The sequence below is a fragment of the Poecilia formosa genome, unplaced genomic scaffold (assembly GCF_000485575.1).
Source record: "Poecilia formosa unplaced genomic scaffold, Poecilia_formosa-5.1.2 Scaffold80, whole genome shotgun sequence".
In the NCBI taxonomy this organism is placed as follows: Eukaryota; Metazoa; Chordata; class Actinopteri; order Cyprinodontiformes; family Poeciliidae; genus Poecilia; species Poecilia formosa.
This window is the reverse complement of record NW_006800019.1, coordinates 1,181,867-1,203,354: the sequence shown is the minus strand read 5'-3', so window position 1 is coordinate 1,203,354 and position 21,488 is coordinate 1,181,867. Positions and strand designations below refer to the sequence as shown.

The 21,488-nt window shown below is 40.4% G+C and overlaps 1 protein-coding gene across 4 annotated transcripts in view; it reads left to right on the top strand.

Annotated features, from left to right (window-relative positions):
- znf385a (zinc finger protein 385A) overlaps nucleotides 1-19,610 on the top strand; it is a 96,746-nt gene extending 77,136 nt beyond the window's left edge. For all 4 annotated transcript variants that reach the window (XM_016673677.1, XM_007556614.2, XM_016673678.1 and 1 more), the window contains 5 exons: nucleotides 4,642-4,816; nucleotides 12,323-12,676; nucleotides 16,125-16,309; nucleotides 16,570-16,662; nucleotides 17,630-19,610. In XM_016673677.1, the coding sequence (XP_016529163.1) occupies nucleotides 4,642-4,816; nucleotides 12,323-12,676; nucleotides 16,125-16,309; nucleotides 16,570-16,662; nucleotides 17,630-17,875 (1,053 nt within the window). In that variant the 3' untranslated portion in view covers nucleotides 17,876-19,610. The remainder of the gene's footprint in view (nucleotides 1-4,641; nucleotides 4,817-12,322; nucleotides 12,677-16,124; nucleotides 16,310-16,569; nucleotides 16,663-17,629) is intronic.
- The last annotated feature ends 1,878 nt before the right edge of the window (nucleotides 19,611-21,488 follow it).

The window sequence follows — 21,488 nt, the reverse complement described above, 5'->3', positions numbered from 1 at the left end:
CTCTCTCCACACTGCATTATTTACAGTGTGGAAAACCCTAAAATTGCCTGCCACTACTTATTATAAGATGCATTTGTCAAGGGCATGCATTAGCATCTAGCTCCGACAGCAGCTTTGCATCTTGGGAAACTGGTGGAGAGAGGGGACTTGGAGGAGAAGGACAGGAGAAGGAGATGGGAGGGGAGAGTGGGGGGTTTGCTCCCTGTTGTGTGAGCGCTGTGTGGTGGTGTGAGGTGCTAAATGCTGGGTAATGCAGAATAACCTTGGTGGCATGCTGCAATAGTGACATCACAGTCTCTGTGGAGCTGCATTGGCTGACGTCACAGTCGCTGCAGCAGAAACGGGCTGATGTACATCTTTTATATTTGTCCTTGTCTCCTCACTGCGTGTCTTCTTTTCTCATTTCTTCAACGTTTCCAATCATTTTCCCCGTCTTTGTCTTGTCCCAAGCTCAGTAGCCATACTTCATCATCTCCAGATAATCCTGTTGTTTAGACTTTATTATAATGAGCAGCAGCATTCACATATCCGGGATACATTTTTTCTGTTATTTGATTTCCATTTTAGTAAAGTTCTATGCAAGAGTGGAGTTAAATTTCTATACACTGTTTCTGCATTATATGACACTTGGATCTCTTGCAGCTGATAGGAGAGGATAAGATGGCATTTGTAAACTTCCCTATCTCCCTATATCCACTTTTTCCTCTGAGTCATCACTTCTTTCTTTCCAGCCTCCATAACTTTTTCCACCTTAATCCGTGAGCTTTGCCAGAGTGCTTCAGCATGTTCATTTTGACAGGGAATAGTTAAAATCTGAATTTACAGGAAACATGTGTTCCTCAAAACAGTGCTGCAGAGGCTCAGAAGGGCAATTTTAGGATTTTGGAGGAGATTTGGTCAAAACATAAAAAGCAGTTATTTCACCTCTTAAGATTGCAGGTGTGCAGGTCTTTCCCCACCTGTAACGTGACGTGCACCTTGTTCAAATCAATTGAGGAAAAACGTTAAATAATTAAAAAAGCATAACCTTTCAGCTGATACTTTGTTGAACCTTTTGTTTTAGAAACAGCAGTCAGTATTTCCTCACCATTTTGTTGCAAAACCGCTCCAAGAGCATGAAATTTTAATTAACTGGTTATAAACTTTTAACAGAACTTGTGGCCTATCCCTTTAAGGTTCATCCTGACAGTTCCTGTCTGAGATGCTGTAGCACATGAAGCTAACATAAACAACCAGACTTGGTAACATTACTCATCACCCCCTGCCTGCTTTTACCAAGCCAGGCTATCTCCACACTTGAGCCTGTTATCTGCTTGATGTCCTAAGTGTCAGTCAAAGTGTCTAAGCCTTTCAGCGCTCATCGCAGCTGTCAGCTCCTCATCGAGACCAAATCCCTCCCTGGCAACTATAAGTAATCCAGCCTCCTGAATCAATACAGACATTGTTGGGCTCTCAGGGAAAATTAACTGGTCGGACCAGCTTCCTTAATGGCGAATCAGTTCGCTTAACGTACTTGGGGGAGTCAAATGCAGAACCAAATACATAAGCACCAAATATATCAGCGAGGAGCCTGTTTGTGCTTTTCACTGAATAAGATAAGTACGGAGTAAGACACAGCAAATAGGTTTACACACATTTGACTTGTGCGTTATTAGACTACGTGTTGTAGTTTGTGCGCCTTCTGAGGTGATTTCTGTTTTGTTTTACTGTCACCATGTTGTATATTTAGGCTTTAGGTGACATCTCTCTGCACATAAACCGCATCCCACCCAGCATGTTGTTCCTGACTCACATACCTCTGTATAGTAACACTGTGGCTAGAGACAGACGGTCTTAATGTCTGTGTAATCTCCGGACAATTGACTCTGTGAACAAACACATTAGCTGCTACGTAGTCTGTCATCAAGAGATCATCTTTACTAGCTTCTGGAAATGATCTATGTGCCATTTTTTTCAAGCCGGGATTTACGGTTGAAGTATATTAAGATAACATGACATTGCGAAATTATTGTTTAATATTGTGACGATGATATTTATTTTGTTTTCCTTTGTCAGGTCCTTCATCCTTTTGTCACTAAAACCAATTTCAGGTTTGAGCATAAAAGGTAGTGAATGTGGAAAGATTTACACTATTTTGACAAAAACACTGAGTCACTGATTGAATGAATTCAGCCCAGATCTTAAGCTCATACAACTTTTGAGATTAATTGGAGCATAAAGAGTAAACCAGGTCTTCTCATCCAACATCAGTGTCTGATCTCACAAATTATACTACTGGAAGGATGGTAAAAATATGCATAATCTCAATCCTAAATCTTGTGTAAATGTATACCAGAAATAGAAAAATAGTAAATTTAAGAATGATCAATAGGTGGGATATGATTCTAAAACATAGCAATTCAAATCATCTGTAAAGTGAAGTCCGACAAAATTTAACCCCCCAAAACTTTAAAGTAACTACTGAGGGTTTCAAATATGTTATAATCTCTAATCAAAGTGCATCCAGGCAGGTTCTGTGCTAGGAGTAATTATAAACCCCATCATAGACAAACATGTGATGGCTACCTGCACACCACAGCAAAACAAAGATCGATCAAGAGGTAGTTAAATTAATATCTTATTTTCTTTCATTCATTAAACAAGTCGCCCAACCTGAAAAAGTAAGTAGCTCTTACAGTAAGAAAAAGCTCTTGTTTATTGGCTTGGTTCATAAAGTGCATCTAGATGGTTGCAAGAAAACCTAACAATAACAATACCGCTTAAAGAGCCAGAGATGAAGCACATTTTCCCTGGCCAGCATGTTTTCTTTCTCTGTGTAAGTACTACTCGGTACAATCTCGTCCGCTACAGCAAGTCCTTTGTTGTTTGCATTCCAAATACGTCTTAAACTATGTGGCAGGTTTAATAAAAACATCTGCCACCATGTCTGCTGTTGGACATTACTCAGTGGCATTCTTGCCAAAGAAAACGTCCAGAACAAATTAAATAAAACGTACAGTTGATATGTTTACATTTCATACTGTATACTGAGGTCTTTAATGAAGTGTTCCTTCTTTCCGTCCTTTCAACAACTGTATGAAACACAAACTCTCCTGTGTAGTCGCTGCCGGCTGGGAATTCTGCTCCCCATACTGGTAAAACTAAACCTCGCTGTTATTGAGTTTGCATTCCAACCTCATGGCCTCTCTCTCTGAATCTGTTGTTTTTGTCACTTATTCAATTGTACTTTTTTTTCCCTTCTTCTTTTCAGCAGTCTTCAGCTCTGACATCAGAGCTCTAGCTCCGCTCTGACTGACACGCATCTTTTCCTGTTGAAATTATCATCAGTCCTCTCTCAATCCATCAGAATCTAACATTAAACAAACGCTCCAGCTGCGAACTCACCGGCCTGCGTTTTAGGGAACTAACTGCAACATGGTGAGCCGTTTCATCATAAGCAGCGCAGATCCTCTCATCACACTTTGAGTCATGCTTTCTCTGGACCTGTCTGTCTGCGCAGCACACTGATCCTGATCCTTTCATCTTTGAAATATCAGGTCTGCTTTACTACATACGGGCTGCTCAACATGTGTGCTAGAACATCTGTAAATTATTGCAGCAATCTTTACGCAGTATGTCCACAGATCTCTGTCTGTCTGCCAACAGACACCTTACCATTTCAAAGTTCTGTTTGTTTCTGACGGGCTCAGAGAGGTGCTAATGTGTCGTGCCTTTGAGCGTTTCTGCACAGCAGTGACAGAAACACTGAACTTGGCGCTGTTGTCTGACGTAATCCCCACAGAAGTAGCGGCAACTATAACTTTTTAACTTTTCAAATGCGAACAAATATAAAACTTCAGCTGTCTCCAGCAAGTAACATTCTTCCCCATTCTTCTGGCTCTACAAAGCTATTCAAGTCAGTTGCAAGCAATATACATATGTGTATAACAGAATATAATAGAAATATTGCAGAAATAATATGACAGGATAATTTCCTAAAATGTTTTTTTTCACATTGAAAAAATACAAAACAAAACAAAAAGAAAAACGACAGTTGCTTTTTTCAGTTATGGTGGTGGCAGTGCAGGTGCACATTACTTTTTCAAATTACCAAAACACTTCCATCAAGACTGGTTCCAGGTGTTAAAACTGATTAGAAACAGATCAGTGCCTTTGAGCTTTCTACTACACCTCCTCCTCTAACAGTGAGAGACCTTACACCTCTTGCTGTTACACTAATGAACTCTAAATGACGCAGCATTCAAATGTTCTCATTCTCTTCTAGAAAAACACCATTGTGAAGCCGACGATCTCTTTTTACCTCATTTAGGTTAAATAAATAAAACTCTGCTGTTCTATGTTTTATGTTCAAATTAAAAATTCATACCCATTCATCAAAACGTTGTGGTGTTAAATTCTATCCGTATTTACGTATAATCAACGTGTCATTGCATCATTTTATCTTATGGTCCTTTAGTCTACCTCCTCCTGAAGCCTCCTGTCTGCCTATTGACTTCTAAATAGATTAGTTAACATACTAGCGTACGGCCATGGTTTCACCAGCAGGCATGACAGAGGATCTAATCCTACCTTTACTCAACTTGTTGTTGGTGGTGGTGTATTCTTTCAACATACAAACTTGCATTCCTTGTCGTCTCTCAGAGCCAGGCGGAGGCCCATTACAAGGGGAACCGCCATGCCAGGAGAGTCAAAGGCATTGAAACGTCCAAGAGTCGCCCCCAGGAGGGGGACAAGCCTCACGCCCTGACCCAGACCTCATCCCCGTCTCCACCTGGAGCCCCTGGCATTTCCCAGGATTGTGATCCTGGCAAAGCAGGTGAGAGAGCAGAAGATGTAGAAAGAGCCTGTGTGTGATCCTCTAATTGCAAACATAGTCAACTTGTTCCACACAGGAATGTATTCGGGGATTAGTGTTCATGTTATACATGATGGGAAATATGCTGGAATAACAAATTATTTTAATCGCTGTGGCTTTGCAGTAACTTGCTCTGAGGAAAAAAAAAAAACAAACAAAAAGAAAGTTCTTTGTGTGGTTGCATTTGGCTGCAGAAACTCCACCTCACGAAGCCTGCTAACAGATTATTATACAGTTAAAAATATTTTTCTGATTCACAGCTAATACCAGTTTCAGTAAATCACACTGAGCGTGAGAGTCGAGCCAACAAATTATTATAAATATACAGCTGCCTGGATTCACACCACTAGGATGCTTTTCTCACCTTTTGTCACATTCCAACCACAGACGTCAATGTATTTAATTGGCTCTTCATGCACAAGGTAGTTTTATAACTTTGTAGTGGTTGGAAACTGATACATGGTTTTCAATTATTGTTTAACAAAAAATCTATACCTAAAAAGCATTTGTGATCACACCTTTTACTCTCATACCCCCTAAATTAAAACCTGTAATCATCGACTTAGTGAACAGAGTCCAACTGAGTGGGCGTTTATTTCCACAACACAAACTTTATTCATGTTTACAGACACTCTGCATTCAGTCAGACTGAGTTGAGGCTCAGAATGGCAGCAATTTCAGACCTAGTAGATAAACCCCAGTTATGACTCCAGTGAAGACACATCGCATGGTTTTCCTTCCACTGCAAAATGACCCAGTACTTTTACATAAAATCCCAATAAAATACATTGAAGTCGTTAGATATGACATGACAATATGTGGAAAGGTCGAATGGGGGAGTGATTACTTTTTCACGCACGGTGGTGTACCACTCCTAAATGACCTTCTGGAAGGTACTATGCAGTTTGTAGCTGAATCAGAATAGAACATGGCGTATTAGTTTAAACATGGTGGTAATAGGTGCTAATACTGATTGATTATAAATAAAGATGAGACTGTCCTTTATGGCACAGAGTCATAAAGGACAGTGACAGCAGCTGATCTGACTTTAATGAGACTTTATTTACTTTTGGCCAGATGATTAATGGTTAGGAGGGACAGTGTGAGCTCATTTCTTAGCAGAACATTTCTAGCTTTACCCCTCCTGTCTTAGTCTTAGCTCTCCTTCCCTTCTTATTTCAAGCGATAATTCGCAGTACTGTCAGCATTTAGCCCGTCTTCTTTTGTGTTGTCGAGCTTTCCGTTCTGTCTGTGTCGCAGAAGGTTTGGATCAAACACCAGGCGTTGAATAGACCTGCCACGTTTCACTGACATTTACAAAGGTTTCTGTAGCTGACTGTTTACAAGACATTTTCAGGGTACCGATGTGGGACCTCAGTGCAAACATTCAAATGAGAAAAAGGGGGGAAAAGAAAGAAAAGAAACTCCTGTTTGATAAAGACCACCAGAGCAAACATCTTAGCATTTCCCTGCCTTTGCCTTGGTACATTTTTTATTGTAACTGGTCCCAGAAAAATTGTAGCTCCTGTTCTTTTTAGTCTTTTTTTCCCCCTCGGGGATTTATGGGATCAACCCCCTAAATCAGTCCCCATTACTGATATTTCTGAGACAAGAACCAACTGAACGAGAGGCCTGCCATGATGGAGATCCGAAAGTAGAAACATGTGAAAGAATGCCTTTTTCCATCCAAGCCTTTTTCTCGTGACCCTGGAACCTTGCCTCTTCCCGATCTTGCAGCATGCATGCTGGGTTGTGTGTATGTGTGTGTGTGTGTGTGTGTGTCTTCAGATTGATCTTCAGCTCATTGGTGGCTAGACAGATTTCTGGGAGCATGCAGCTGTGCACTTCCTCAACTGGGAAAGCATTGTCTGGGGACAGACACTGTGATGTGGGACGTGGAGCCCGCTCTGGGACAGACACAGGAGGTTATAGCCATAAAGTTGTGTAAACATAAATAAACAATACGGTCAAGCAAAAATATTCAGATGGAAGAGTAAAGTTCCCACAGAGGCTTAACTGCCTTTGTTTTTGACCCTGATTTTTTATTTTTTTATTATTTTTATTTTTTTGGTGTAGAAGATCTTTTTGCTTATATCTGTTTGACTTTAGAGAGAAACAGATGTAAAGCAGTAGCGGCCTGGGCTACCATGTCTACACCGACCTTCGTTTTGTGTGTGCCATCGTTTTTCATTAATACATCAAACGCAGTCAGAAGTGACGACCGCGAACATGACATTTGGGGACCTTGCTGAGGGCTGAAGCTGCGAGAGGTTATGATCTGAATCCTGTCGCCCGCTCAACAGTACAGTTCACAGAGGGAGTTTTACATCCCTCAGAGGCTTTGTGGTTGTTGTTGTCCCTAAAGAGGAGGCCCTTGGCTTTGAGGGATTTGGACATGGTGAGAAGAGGTTTTGGCGAGGCCTGCAGTAGAGAGCATGGCAGCTGTTACACTACTGGAGAGAAACTCGCCCCCTTCCTCCTTCGCCTTTCCTCTTTATCATTCTACAGTCTGACACTCCTACTTTAATGACGGACCACAGTAAAACCACCCTCATATTACAGCACACAAACTCTCACACACACCCAAGGTCAGTTAAACAGATGACTTTCATGTGATGGCTTGGGTTGCACAGCGGGGACCTGACGGTAGAATTGGGTTACGCAGAGCTGATAGTCTTTCATGCTCCGTTTGTTGAGCCAAAGTCTGTTTATACACGTTTCGTTTCAGCAGGAGTTTCTTGGGTCAAATCTGTCTGAAACAGTTGCACCTAATAAAACAAGATGCACGTTAGTTGCTAGCTGGAATGTCTCGTTGCATGACTCAGAGTTCACATTAAGAGCAAACTGGGAAAATGCATTATGGATGCAAGTCTAGCATTGGGTTCCGTTCATCTTTAATAATTAATAATGGTTGCAGAATCCACAGTCACCTGCTAGACAGGTTTATTTGCACTGCATGTGTATTAATAGATCCTGCAATCTTTCTCATTTTCTTCATGATGTAATCATAAACTTTAATGCATTTATTTGAGGTTTTAATAAACAGGTCAGTACAAAGCAGTGCATAGTTTGTAAGGGGAAAGGAAAGTAAAATACTGTTTTGTTTATTTAAACTTTAAAAAATCTGAAACGTGTGCAATGCATTTATATTTATTTACCCCCTGTAGCTGTAACACTGATGTTTGCTTCAGCTGCTACTCTAAACATGGATTTCAATAAAGAGGAATGGCCTTTGACTGGACCATTCTGACACATAAATGTACTTTTATCTGAACCATCCAACTATTAGACTGGCTTTATGTTTATGATGACTAGTTTGCTGGAAGTTTAAAGCGTTTTGCAGCTTCAATCATGTTCCCTGCCAATAACTCTATGTACTGGCAGGCAGGTAATGTTTTGCATGTAGGCCAGAAAGTTTAAATTCGCTCATCTGACCTGCATGATTCTTCCGCCACTAACTTTAAAGATGGCGACGGTGCAGTCAGCTGCAGAGCATTTGGTTCGACATCAAAAAGCTCAATTCTGATGCCATTTAACTCATTCTTTTACGCTTACATAAAGGAAGCGTAAAAGCCCTGCCAGCTTGTTTTCCACAAGCCGGCATGGTTTGTGAAAAACTGCAAACAACTTTTCATTGCTTTCTTCTCGCCACCCTATAAATGTCAGCGAGAGCTGTTCTGTCGACAGAGTCTTCGATCTTGGCTTGCGGTCTCTGTAGCTTCTTTAGCGTCAACGTGAGGCTCTTGGCTGCTTATTTTTGATTAATGCTCTGCTTGCCTGGTCTCAGTTTCTGTTGACGGATCATGACTTTGGAGGTTTGGTGTTGTGTTATAAAGATGGAGCGAGCAACGCTCTGCGACAGTTGACATGATGTTCGTAACCAAATCCTGCTCTGAACGTTTCCATATCCAACAGCTGATTGTTTACTGATGTTCTCTAGCAAACATTTGAGGCCTTCACGTAACAACTACATTTGAGATACAATCACAGAAAGTTGGACCAAATACACTAATTTGGTTATTCAGTTCAACCAACCGCACAGTATTTAATTTATCACAAAAAAATCCCAATATTTTTAACAAATAAGAACTCTCATTAATTATGCATCACTTCTTTATGTCTCCTCTTTCCACAGGATTTATTACCACACAATTTCTCATTTAACTCTTGCGAAATATACATAAATAAAAAAATAAATAATCAGCCCCAGTATTATTTGCAATCGTATATTTTTTTCCTCAACATTTCTTGTAGCTCAGAACAGATTTTAACGCGTTCTCCGTATGCAACCTTCGTCTGTTGACAACAAATTGTTGTGTGGAATTTGTTTGCATTCGATGAGATGCTTTGGTCAACAAATCCTTTTCCCCCTGGGCCCATCCTATAAGTTGCTTTAATTTCCCGAAGTGGATTAAGGCCAGCACAGACTCACCAGGGTAAGTGTAAAGCATCTGGATTGAGTTATCTCACCCCTCATGACCTCTCCCCCAATAATAGGAACTTCCTATGCTTGGCCATGAGGGAGCTGCTTTGTAAATGATTAAGTAGACTTACAGAACATCCACAGTTGTAGGAGAGTCGGATAACTCTGGCACAAAGATTGTGCAAAAGAAAAAAAACAAACATTCCTTATGGAGTCTACGGGTTAATATCAATATATCAAACAACACGGTTTTAACTTCACATAATATATGAAGATTTTATATAATGTCATGAAAATTGTTCTTTGATTGCTTTAACTGTTGCAGAATGATTTTTTTTTTTTTGCCCTCAGTGTTGAAAAGCTTGAAAGTGAAGTTGTTTTATTGTAAATATTAATACAGGCCCTGCAGGGTGTATCTAATTAGTGCATGAGGAGAAACAGAGAGATGTCTGTCTGCAATCTCAGACTGGGATTCTAAAATTATTTCTAACTACTTGGCAACACACTCATGTTTTTTCCTGACTGATTATGAACCAAAACATATGTTGTGCAGGGCTTGCATGTTTTCTAAAACAACTATTAATACCGAATTTCTTAATAGACTTCTCAATGTCGCATGAGAAGCCAAAGCAGAAAATACATATATATTTTTTAAATTCCTTTTGAATGCACATATGTTGAACAAATGTTCGTTGCAGTGCTGCAACTGGAAACCAGTATGGAATAAAGGAATTTTGATTTTGGGAAGCAGTGGACAGGAACAAACTTACAAGAGCTTGACCGAAACCGGCTGAAAGGGGAGCACTAACCAAAAGGCACCAATTACAATATAATCACATAAGCCTACAGATGAAATAAACATATCATCTATCATTGTGGTATTTCTGTCACAAAAGGCAATGCTGTATGAGAACACATAGATGTGAATTAGGCATTTCAAGCAAACAAAGCCTACTTTCCAGAAATGCTGTACAACGCTCCTTTAGCTTTACATGCAAGAGAGGCTTTCTGGTGCCGATCATCAGATTGGTTTCTGTAGAGTTTGGGTACGGGCCACACAGTCTCTGCTTTTGAGAGTGTATGAATACCCCACCCAAATGCAGGGGGGGGGATATTTTTTTCAGCACTCTCTATTTAGTGAATACCGATGGTCTTGATTGTGGGTGTAGCTGACCAGAAACACATGTGTGGAAATGTATACAGCTATTTTGCTTACTGGCGTCCCTGGTAAAAATGCCTTCAAATACATTAACCTGCTTTTGCAGCTCTTTAATCTGACATTTATGCTTTCAGTGAAACCCTTAATTTAAGTGCTTTTATTCAACGAGGGAAAAGGATTTAATCTTAAGAAATCGTAGTTGTATAATATCACCATTGTCACAGTCACTTGGCACCTGGTTGGAGCTGACATTGAGAAGGATATATGACCATTCATCTTTGCTTTTTCTCAAGAGCTCTTGACCTTTGTTGTTTTCTCTTTTCTTCAGCTCACCCCACAGGTTTTCCTTGATTTTAGGTCTGGTAGAAGGTGTAGTTTGTGTCAGGTGAAGCATTTATAAGTTGACTTGACCAGATGTTTTGGATCATCGTCCCAATAAAGACCACAGTGGTGACCCATTTTCAATTTTCCACAGTCAAGGTTATGTCATAGAATTAGAAGTTCCTGGACAGTCTTTAAAAAAATTCAGAAAGCCCAGATAATGACATTGTTGCTTTGCAAAGCTTCTAATTAATTCTCAACATTTAGGTTAAACGCCAGAAGATGTAGTTTTTATTTTTCTATTTTTCTTTTCCTTTCCTGCTTTATTAACTTGAAAACAAATAGCAATATTCAAATATAATTGAGCATATAATTGAGCATGCTCAAATTAAATTCTAAATTTTCAGTATAAGAGCATGGATCCAATGCAGGATTTTATTTTAAGGATTTTTATGCATCATAACTAAGAGTTGGGGGGGCACTGTATATGGTAACTGATTAAAAACAAGACAGAAGTGTAGATTCACACAGGGAGAGGCAGTTTTTATGGGGGGCAATATGCCCCAGGATGTCAATAAATAAGGGGTTATTTAATAATAAGGGGTATTTAAAGCTCATCTTAAAACCCATCTATTTTACTAGAAAATGCTGCTCTGAAAACAGATGCATTAAAAAGGAATCTGAGATTTATGAAGCCTTTATATTACTAGTGAACACGCAAAAACTTTAATTTTGTATTATTTTAGAGTTCATCCCCCTCTTACCCCCCCATATACTGGCAGGAGTCCACAAACTTCAACATACAGACTGGTCAAAAGCCTGGATGGTGCATAAGGAAGATGTTGCACCAGGGCACCGTTTCTGCAGGAACCACCACTGCACACACAGGCAAAGATAAAGCATGAACTAAAATGACATCAGGCTTATAAAGCGCTTTTAGGACCCTCAAAAGACATGTTACAATGACATCAGTCATTCCCATTCATGATGACCAGCTACTGGATTGTATCCACAGCTGCCCTGCGGCAGTCTGACAGGAGCAAACTGGCTCCTATACTGGCGCCACTGTTTAATAAAACGCTTCTGGAATTTATGAACTTGAATCATCACTGTTTTAACCAAATCTTTTTAAAATAATAATAACAGGTGTTTTGGAAGAAGTAGAAACACACTGTGGTCTGTGCTTCCTATTTGTCTCTTTGGTAAATGTTAACACAGCCAGATCACATCAAGGAACGATGAAGCCCTCAGATATGTTGGATGCACATTCCTCCCTTTACACACATCATTCTGGTATTTCCTTCACTGTATAACTTTAATTAAAAGGCCTTTTCCAAACCCATTATAAATTACAGCGTAGTAAATTTAAAAAAACAGGTTGCAAAAAGCTTTTTGTTGGTTGGTTTGATCTACGGCGCGAACCTCAACTGCCATATTCAACAGGGAGTGGTTGACGGTATGGTTACATTTAATAAAATTATATTTTGTTTCAACTACTCTGTTGGCTCTATAAAATTGGGTATTTGACTCTTTTTTTTTATCATTTTCTCTTTCATTTCCCCAGATGATACACGACCTCTGTCGCAGTTAAGCGAGCCCCTTCTGGCTTCAGGGCCCCTTCCCTCACTACCCAATCCACCCACCCCGCCCATGGATTCCCCCCTGACGTCAGTGTGCCCACTTCTTCCAACTCAGACTCTCCCCTTGATCCCCCCGGCCAGCTCCTCCCCCGGCTGCGGCAGCGCCAGCTCAGACCAGCCCGGGTCTGGACCACCAGCGTCAGGAGTGTCAGCCGCTCCGGCTTCCAGCAGCCCGTCCAACCCGGAGACGGAGGAAGACAAGGCCAAAAAGCTGCTGTACTGCTCACTGTGCAAGGTGGCTGTCAATTCACTCTCGCAGCTGGAAGCCCACAACAAAGGTGGGTAATGGCTGCATTCTGAATAAAATGAAAACCCCAAAGCATGCTTAATGTGTGCAGACAGAGAGCAGTTCAGATGAAAGTTGATAGAAATTCAAATGTTGCAACTTCGTAAGTTTAATGAGTCTCTTGGATTCTTCTAAAATACTTGTTTCTTTGTTTTCTTAACATATAGAATTCATCAAGAAATGCAAATATGTTCACAGGCAATTTTATGATTTTCTTAACTTTGAAATCTGCACATAGAAACCTACAAGCAGTTATAAATCAGAGATGCAGCATTCAAAATATTTTTTGTAGCCTTTTTGCCTTTGAATCTTTATATAATCCACACTGTAAACTGCTGGTGTTGGAGAGAAATCCCTATGAGGGTTTTGCTAGTACTGCAAAGCCATTAGCCTCTCATGGGATTCTTTAAGTGGCTAGCATTACTTACACCACAATCTATATCTGTAGAGAACATGTGGCTCCTAACTTAACTCAAAAATTCCCAAAAAACCTGTTTTCAACTCTAGCATGTTTTGACGATAAAACACAGGAGCTTTGCTGTCATACTTCTAGACTCCCTGTTACTTTCTGAAAACCTGCGCTCTCTTGCAGACTGAATTACCTGCTAACATTATGGAAAGTAAAGGTTTCATCGAAACAGCTTCCAGATACCTGCATGCCTTTTGACTTAATTTTTAAACACTTCACTAATGTTGCAAAATCAGTTGCCCAGGTTTTGTTCCTTCAGTTCTAACGTCAAAACTCAGGAGTGTTTCCATTGTTTCTGTGATCTGTTAACACTTTTTCATGATGTGTTAACTGATTTGGGAAATAGTTGGATTTTTGAGTTTCTATCTGTCCACTCACCAATTAGAATTGATTGGACTAAAAATCAATCAGTTCCTATCAACAGCTGATTTCTATGTGGATCTTAAAGCTTTAAATGAAGGGTTGACGTGACACAACAGAGCACACTAAGAACTGCACTGATCAGCAGAGAGATGATCTGTTTGACACTGACATTCCTGGCCCATGTAACTGAGAACTTCTTTCTAGGTTTCAAGAGTTGTCTCAAAGTGTTTAACCTTGTGTTCATACTCAACAGAAAGCTCACTTTCTTCTCTCACATAGGCCTGTAATGTTTGACAGAGCCCCAAATCCACTGAATCAAGATCAGTTCTGCCATTTCCACCAGGTCTATTATCTATACTCTCTGAAAGTCCTCTGTCTAATCGTTTTCATGATGATGGCTGGGTTGTGTAGCCGCTGCCAGAGGGATGTAAATAGGAATATACAATAGCACTGGACACATTGTACCAGACAGCTCTGAAACACGGCACATTCTTACTGTAACGATTATCCCTGAGATGCCAGTTGCTCACTTTAATCCTTCCAGACCCAACTTACAGTAAGTCTGCATGCAAGACGACTGTTTAAAAGTTTAAAAAGCATTAATACCTAATAAATTTCAATGGGCTATATTGAGATTGTATTTGATAGACAAACATGTACTGCACAATTGCTGGTGGAAGGAAATGATACTTTGTGGATTCGTATCCAGCCCCCGTTACTCTGATTACTCTTCTCAGTATGTGTGTGTATGGGGGGTAAAGGAGGCCAGGGGTGATAATACACACCACACTCTAGAGATTTTTGTTTGAAAAACCACATTGTTTTCACTTCACACTTAGATAATTGTAACATTACCATGTACAAAAAAAAAAGTCAAAGCTGCCATAAATGCTCAGCACTGAATAGCAGCAAGAGACACAGTACCATAACGAATTGGCAGATTATTGATTAAACTACATCCTGCTCATCCTGGGGGATTAGACCCAGCTTCCTCAGCCAATAAGGCCTTTTTAATGTGGGATAAGCAATAGCAAGGCGGTCACTACCACCATTATAGCACAATTTTCCTCGATTTTATTTTTCACCCCCTTTTGATTGACTCCTTTTTCATTTATCTGCAGGCCAATTTGTGTTGCATATCTCCACTAGGGCTAGTGTTTCTCATCAAAATGCAGATGCATGTTTAAAGTGAAAGAACACACAGTACTTTAATTTATTAACTCCTAATCACAGTGCTCGGTCTCAGCCTGCTGGGTATTTCTAGAGTTCAGGGCCTGGAAAACTAAAAGTTAAACCAGCTGAAAGTTGGCAGAAGGCAATATGGAAACAATTACCCTCACTCATTCTTAAAATAAAAAACTCATACATTTTCAGTTTAAAAATAAAGGATGTGTCATGCAGAGACAGATGCTTGAACCAAGTGCGTGGCAGATGGACTAACACCCAAAAATGGGGGGAAAAAAAAACAAAAAAAAATTACAAAGTGATTTCATTCGAACATTTTGTTTTCATTCCAAACATTTCCTGTTTTTGATTCTTGGAGTGAAAACCATCCACACTTGTGTTCATGAAGTGCGTCAAGCTTACAAAGACAAACGGATCTCCAGGGCCATCCTCAGTGCTCAGACCAAAATAAAACAGACAGCACATTTTTGGCTTCGAGTAAAACTTATCAGTGCAGTTGCGTCCCTGCAGCGACGCCTCCACATTCTCCACACTCTCATAGTTTCTCCTTCCTCTGGGTGACCTTTGCTTTGTTCAAAGGGATTTAAAAATTTACTCAAATTCAATTGAAACTGTGTCAAAGTTACAGCTGATGAGGGTTGAGTGGTTTTCTTTCATTTCTGGGGAGTGTAGTATTATTTCTATTTTTAATTTAATTTTTACTTGTTTTTAATGTCTAATTCAAAAGGTCTTCTGTATTTTAACCCAATTTAGTGATTCACTTAACAGTATTAAAAGCTTATATAATCAAACACTTTCATGACGAAAATATTTAAGAAAATATCTTGGAAAGATGGCCATTTTTTAACTTCCCTAGTATCTTTTCTGGGTTTTGGTTGCTTTTTGTTGTGGAAATATATATTTTTTCTTTCTCACAGCTCTAATGGTACATAATGTACTGTCGTTTCCAATGTTTAATTTTTATATTTTTAATAAGTTACTAAAGTATCAACATAAGAGGATACTTATATCTGATGTCTCACACTGACTATTTCACAGCTTTCGTCTTACTGCCACCTTGTGGACGAAAGCTTTATCAAACTGAAGAGTTCTGATTTCTGTTCCACTTTAGTGGTTATTGATTTACTGATGAAGCCTCACAGTACTTCACAATATTGTCAAGTTTAATTATTTTTCTTCTATTTCATTGTTTCTGCATCTGTAATTTGAGCCGAACAGTGATGCATCACGTTTTAATTTATTTTATAGAGGAAGCAGATGATATGTAGTCATTTTGTGATAATGGAAATTTAGCTAACCTGCATTATTTTACCCTCCATGTTAAAATTTTTCTATCCAGAAGACTTTTACAGAAGGTTTATTTTATTTTATTTTTTTTCCTTTTTGTTTGTTTGTTTGTTTGTGTGTGTTTATCTGCTTGCAGGCACTAAACACAAAACCATACTGGAGGCACGAAGTGGGCTTGGTCCTATTAAGGCGTACCCTCGCCTGGGTCCAAAGCCCAGTGGAGAGCAGGGAGGGGGGCCAGTGGACCCCAACACTCAGGAACGAACCTTCCACTGTGAGATTTGCAACGTGCGGGTGAACTCTGAACTGCAACTCAAACAGGTCGGTGGAAGATTTTTTGTCATCCTTCCCTTTGCGTTTGAGAAGTGTGTATTACATAGTTTTCCATACACTGAATCTAAAAAACAGATTTCCTGAATTTAAATTCGGACTTCACAACGTTGGAAAATCTTGTGGTAGTCAGTGATGTACATTTTTTTTAAACACAACTCATAGTGGTGAATGAAATGTTTTTGAATCAGTACATAATCAAGAAAAGTATCCAAACCACAAACTTGGTCTCCTTTGTTGTGTGTTTTTAGCACATATCAAGCCGGCGGCACCGGGACGGCATGGCAGGAAAGCCTAACCCCCTCCTCAGCCGACATAAGAAGCACAGGGGCGCGGATCTGACGGTAACGACTTGAGTTTCATCACATTTCATCAAACAAATATTGATAGTTTCATTTTTTTAAAGGAAGATCTTGAAGCTATTGATAATACTAAGTCAAACTGTATTATGAAGGAGCTGTGACCCATATTGCAAGGAGTTTGCAGAAAGCCGAGAACAGCTAGTTGGGTTTAAACTGATTTTATGAATTTAATATAACTTGAACTGAGAGCAATTATTTCAGTGAGACACATCAGTATTTGACATGCTTTCTCTCATGAGACCATTGACTCTTGCTGTTTTCTGAGATGAACAAGTTCGCTATGCTCTCTATTCCCAATGACATGCTTCAAGACTGTAACACAAATAACCTAACCATAAATAGCCTGTAGGAAAACCCAAACATTTACTCCACAGTTGCAGAGTCTCTGCAATTATCTCTCTGATCAACTGGCATCTTCAGTCAGACAATCTGCAGCCAGTGGGAAGAACGGGGAAAGGAGCTGAATCTGAATAAGCCTTCAAAGCATCGCACTACTCCTTTGGTTCTCTCACCCACCATATTTGAGATGGAGTGGGAACTAAACTGCTCAGCCCATTTTTAGCTAAACCTGTGCCAAATTAAGTGTTGTGAATGTGTCGACATTTAATATCTGCTTATCAGGGATGGACATTTATTTATTTTGTTTAAAAATGAAGAGAAACAAAATATAGTTGTGATAAAAAAAAATTTGACTTATTGTCCGAAAGATAAATTGTCTAGATGTTGCATGTAAAACCCCAAAACTGAAAATATACTTTGGATCTTTACTTTTCACATGGTAAGTCAAATGAGGTGAAGTATTACTGACAGTAAATTCATAGAACTTAAAAAACTAGATTTTTACAAGGTGTTGAAGAACATCTGCTTATTGATAACGTACTGATGCTTTTGAACTGATCACATTGTTCCTGTCCTACTTGCCTCTCCCCCCTCTGGTTTCTGTTTTCAGTCTTCTTTGACCTTCTCCAAGGATCTCACCAAAGCTTTGGGTGCGGGGCTGTTGCCCAACCCGTTGGCCGTCGCCGCAGCCATGGCCGCGGCTGCATCCTCGAACCCGCTGGCTCTCCGCGCAGCTGCCCCTGGCCCTCACACCCACCACCTGTTGCAAGGCCCACCTCTCAGCCACGCCATCTTGAGACCCGCCCCTGGGCCCATCCGCACCACCCATGGGCCGATCCTCTTCTCTCCTTACTGACACATCGTCCTGTGACTTCACCCCGTCAGAAACATCCACTCCAAAAGCACACTGTGAAGCTAGAAAAAAATAATAATAAAAAAAAAAGATCAACAAACAGCAATTCTTAAGGGGGGAAACATCCAGTAGTTTAAATGTCTGATAGAATAGCAAGGGAAAGGAACAGTGGGAAGGAGTACAAGTATTATGTGTCTCTTTTTCCCTTTACCTAAAACTCTCCGCTCACTCGCCTTCTTTTTCAAAGGACTTCTGATGGCTCTGTAGAAAAGATGAGTGAAGGAGAGGATTCATTATGCATCGTACTCTCTTGTACATTTCCCATTTTCCCTAGTCCTTCCCTTGCACTGTGGCCAAAACGAGGCCACCTCAATATAGAAAAAAAAAACAAAACAAAACAAAAAACTCTTTCTAGAAATGTCAAACCATGCATAGTGTTATCATTACTATTCTGGCGCAGGGGATGTTTCTCCCTGTTGTTACGGCTCGACTTCTTCTCGTCACCCTATGCACCTCAGAAACCAGGACAATAGCGTTGCGTCAGTAGGGTAGCTGCTTCCTTCGGTCTTTGTTGTATCCGCCGCGGCTCGCTGTGGCGCTCTCCACAGTGCTGTGCGCTGTCCTTCTCTGCAACCAGCAGCTCTTCCATTTGTGACACTAGGTCCTCACTAGATGCAACATGACTTTGTCTGACAGGCCGGCGGTACTCACAGCCGAACACATCAGACGGAGAAGGTTAGGAGAACAGAAGAGCGACTGTAGGGGATCGCAGCGTAACCCCCCCCTTGTCATTGCCAGTGAAGGTGAGGTGAGAGGAGGGTCGGCGCGGGTCGGCGGATGGATTGACCACAGGAAGCATGCAGACGCACACACACACACACAAACACACACGCATATAGTCCAGAACAAATCTGTGTTTTAAAATAGATCGCACCAACTAACACTGCTGCAGGGCATGTCTGCCAGCTTTCATAACGGTCAGAAAACGACGTCAAAGAAGACGAATGGGGAGGGCGGAAACAGCTGGAGTCAAGCTTGTGAACATGCCGCACTGCTGTATTTAACACATGACAGTCCTATACAGCTCATAATATGTTCAAGGAAAGGATGTTCTCTATAGTGTTGTGGTTTATGGTACTGAAAAGAGCCCAGGTTATAGTTGCCGTTCTCTTTTCCGTTTACATCATCACCCACCGCGCTCTTTCCTCTCAGGCTGAATTACTGTGTAGGTGGTCAGGTATGACTTAAACCTGACCTCATGTTCGGATCTATTTATGTTGTTCCTGCATGCGTCCTTACAATAAGGCTCTTCAGGGACAAACTTTAGCATCACTGGGTTGAACCCTTTCATTCCTGCGTAGTCGTCCTCTTCCTCCTCCTCCTCACCTGGCTGATACCCAAAGGTTTGTTTGTTCGGGTCAATAATAAAAAAAAAAAAATGTGCGTCGGACAACTGACAGACAATAAACTGAAAGGGAACCGGATGAAAAGCATGCTTTCTTAGTTTAAGATGATCTTGAGCTGGAGTCATACGATACAGTAAAGGTCCCCAGAAGCAGAAGCCCAGACGTCCAGCTCGAGGCAACTATTGGTACTTCCTGTCTTACAAATGAAAGCCATGACACGCACCATGATTTGTTTTCTTTTACAAAGACTGGTGAGCACTTTGTTTTATCTCGGTTTGGACTGTTGCTTTGTGTTTATACTGCACATGAAAAAATGAGCAAAATCGGGAGGGGTGCGGGGGGGGGGACAACAAAAAAAAAAAACATATAATATTTTTGTAGGTAGGAAACGTTTATCAATTCATCCATGAGAAGGAAGTGAATAGAAGGGGTTGGAATTATTTTGGTGGATATCATAAACGAGCCTGACACACTTGTGCGTTCTATTTGTTCTCGGAAGTTGGAAGATCTGACTTATAAGTCATCATTTTGAATTAGCAATAATTGTTAGATAGTATCTCATAATTATGACTGAACTATCTCATAATCACAGGACAACATTCATTTTTTTCCCTCTCAGTGTTGGAATTGGGCTTCAGCAGAAATGTCTGGAATGCCAGAATGTCCTCTTCAGTCCGATTTTGGAAAGTCGGTGTGTATTCATCCCATTAATCATAACTTGTGCAAATTGTTTATTTGCATTTCTGACAGTTATCTCGTTTAATCGGTGGCACATAACACTGTAACAAACATCTTTTAGTGATTAAATGAAAAAAAATTGAAAAAATATATCACAATTGGCTTCCACTGGTAGCGCCACACACAGAAACTAGTGCCAACACATTTGCAAATTATCTGACTTGCAGCTTTGAAGCATTTCCTTCACACTTGGAGGTATGAAGAAATGTTGCATTTCCAAAGTTGGTTGGAAATACAACAAGAGCATCACCTGAAGGGGTCATTGCTGCTGGATAAATTATCTAAAACGACTGCTGGGCGAAAAATATAAGGGGTCAATTCTCAACTATATAAAGTGATAACTTTCATCTGTGTCATTCAGCAGCAGCAGGTTATAGGTTGGATATGTCATATCCTGTCATATCCTCATATGGCTATGAAAATAGCTTATACAGCTGCAACTCTTTGGCATGAATCAGAAATACTGCTACAAGCCTCAAGTACCGGTATGAGTATCTCGATTTTATTTGGAAAAACTGGTTTTCCAACTTTTAGCAGTGGTATTCCCGACTCAGCTACGACGCTATTCCCAGATCAGAGCTCCGACTTCCGAGACAACTGGAATACAGAATTACAAATGGGATGAGGAGCCAGATAAAGGTAGCTTAGCAACAAGTGGCTCCTGCTCGAAGGCGTGAAACTGAAACCCCGTTTTTTTGAACAAGATGTACACTGTGCCCTATCATTGAGAAACAATGAGCTCTAATGTCTTACCTTTGTCTGAATATTGCAATGCAATGAGCAATTTATATCAAAGTGACTTGTTACCATTGTTACGTCATTGTCTGGAGTTTAGAGTGGGAGCATGCCAGATCACAGACCTTTTCTTTTCCTTCCATAAGAGTCTTGGACCCTCAATGGTACAAGGGAGGAGTAGCAAAAGACGGATGCATAGCTCAGCACAGAGACCGACCCTTCATATTAAAGGGCCTTTAAACTATGGGAATCTCTGTTTGGGGAACAGGGTACAACACCAGGTGTAAAAGGATTTCAGCTCGACGATCTGTTCAACAGGCTGTTTTTTTTGTTTGTTTGTTTTTTTTTTATTTGGATTCCCTACGTTGCATTTTTCTTTCTCCCTGGTTGTGAGTAGCGTACCCAAGTGAAAATGCAGAGGAATATTATTAATGCCATTACTTAAAGAAGAAGTTGCCTCAGTGTCAGCTTCCACCATTGTGCTCTTTTTGTTGTGGAAAGTAATCTTTGAGTTCATTTTGTGAGTGAGATGCTGTTCCAAGACTTGTGCTTGCCTTCCTGTTGGTGTGTGTACCATGTATATTCAAGTGTGTGATGGGATCTCCTCACCCTCCACCGGTAGCGTGCGGAGCTAAAAAGTGCCCTGACTTTCGTGACCGAGACAAAAGTCCTGTTTGATTTGAGGAGATTGATGAATCGGAAAAGGATTTTCATCATGGAGCTGATCTAGTAACTCA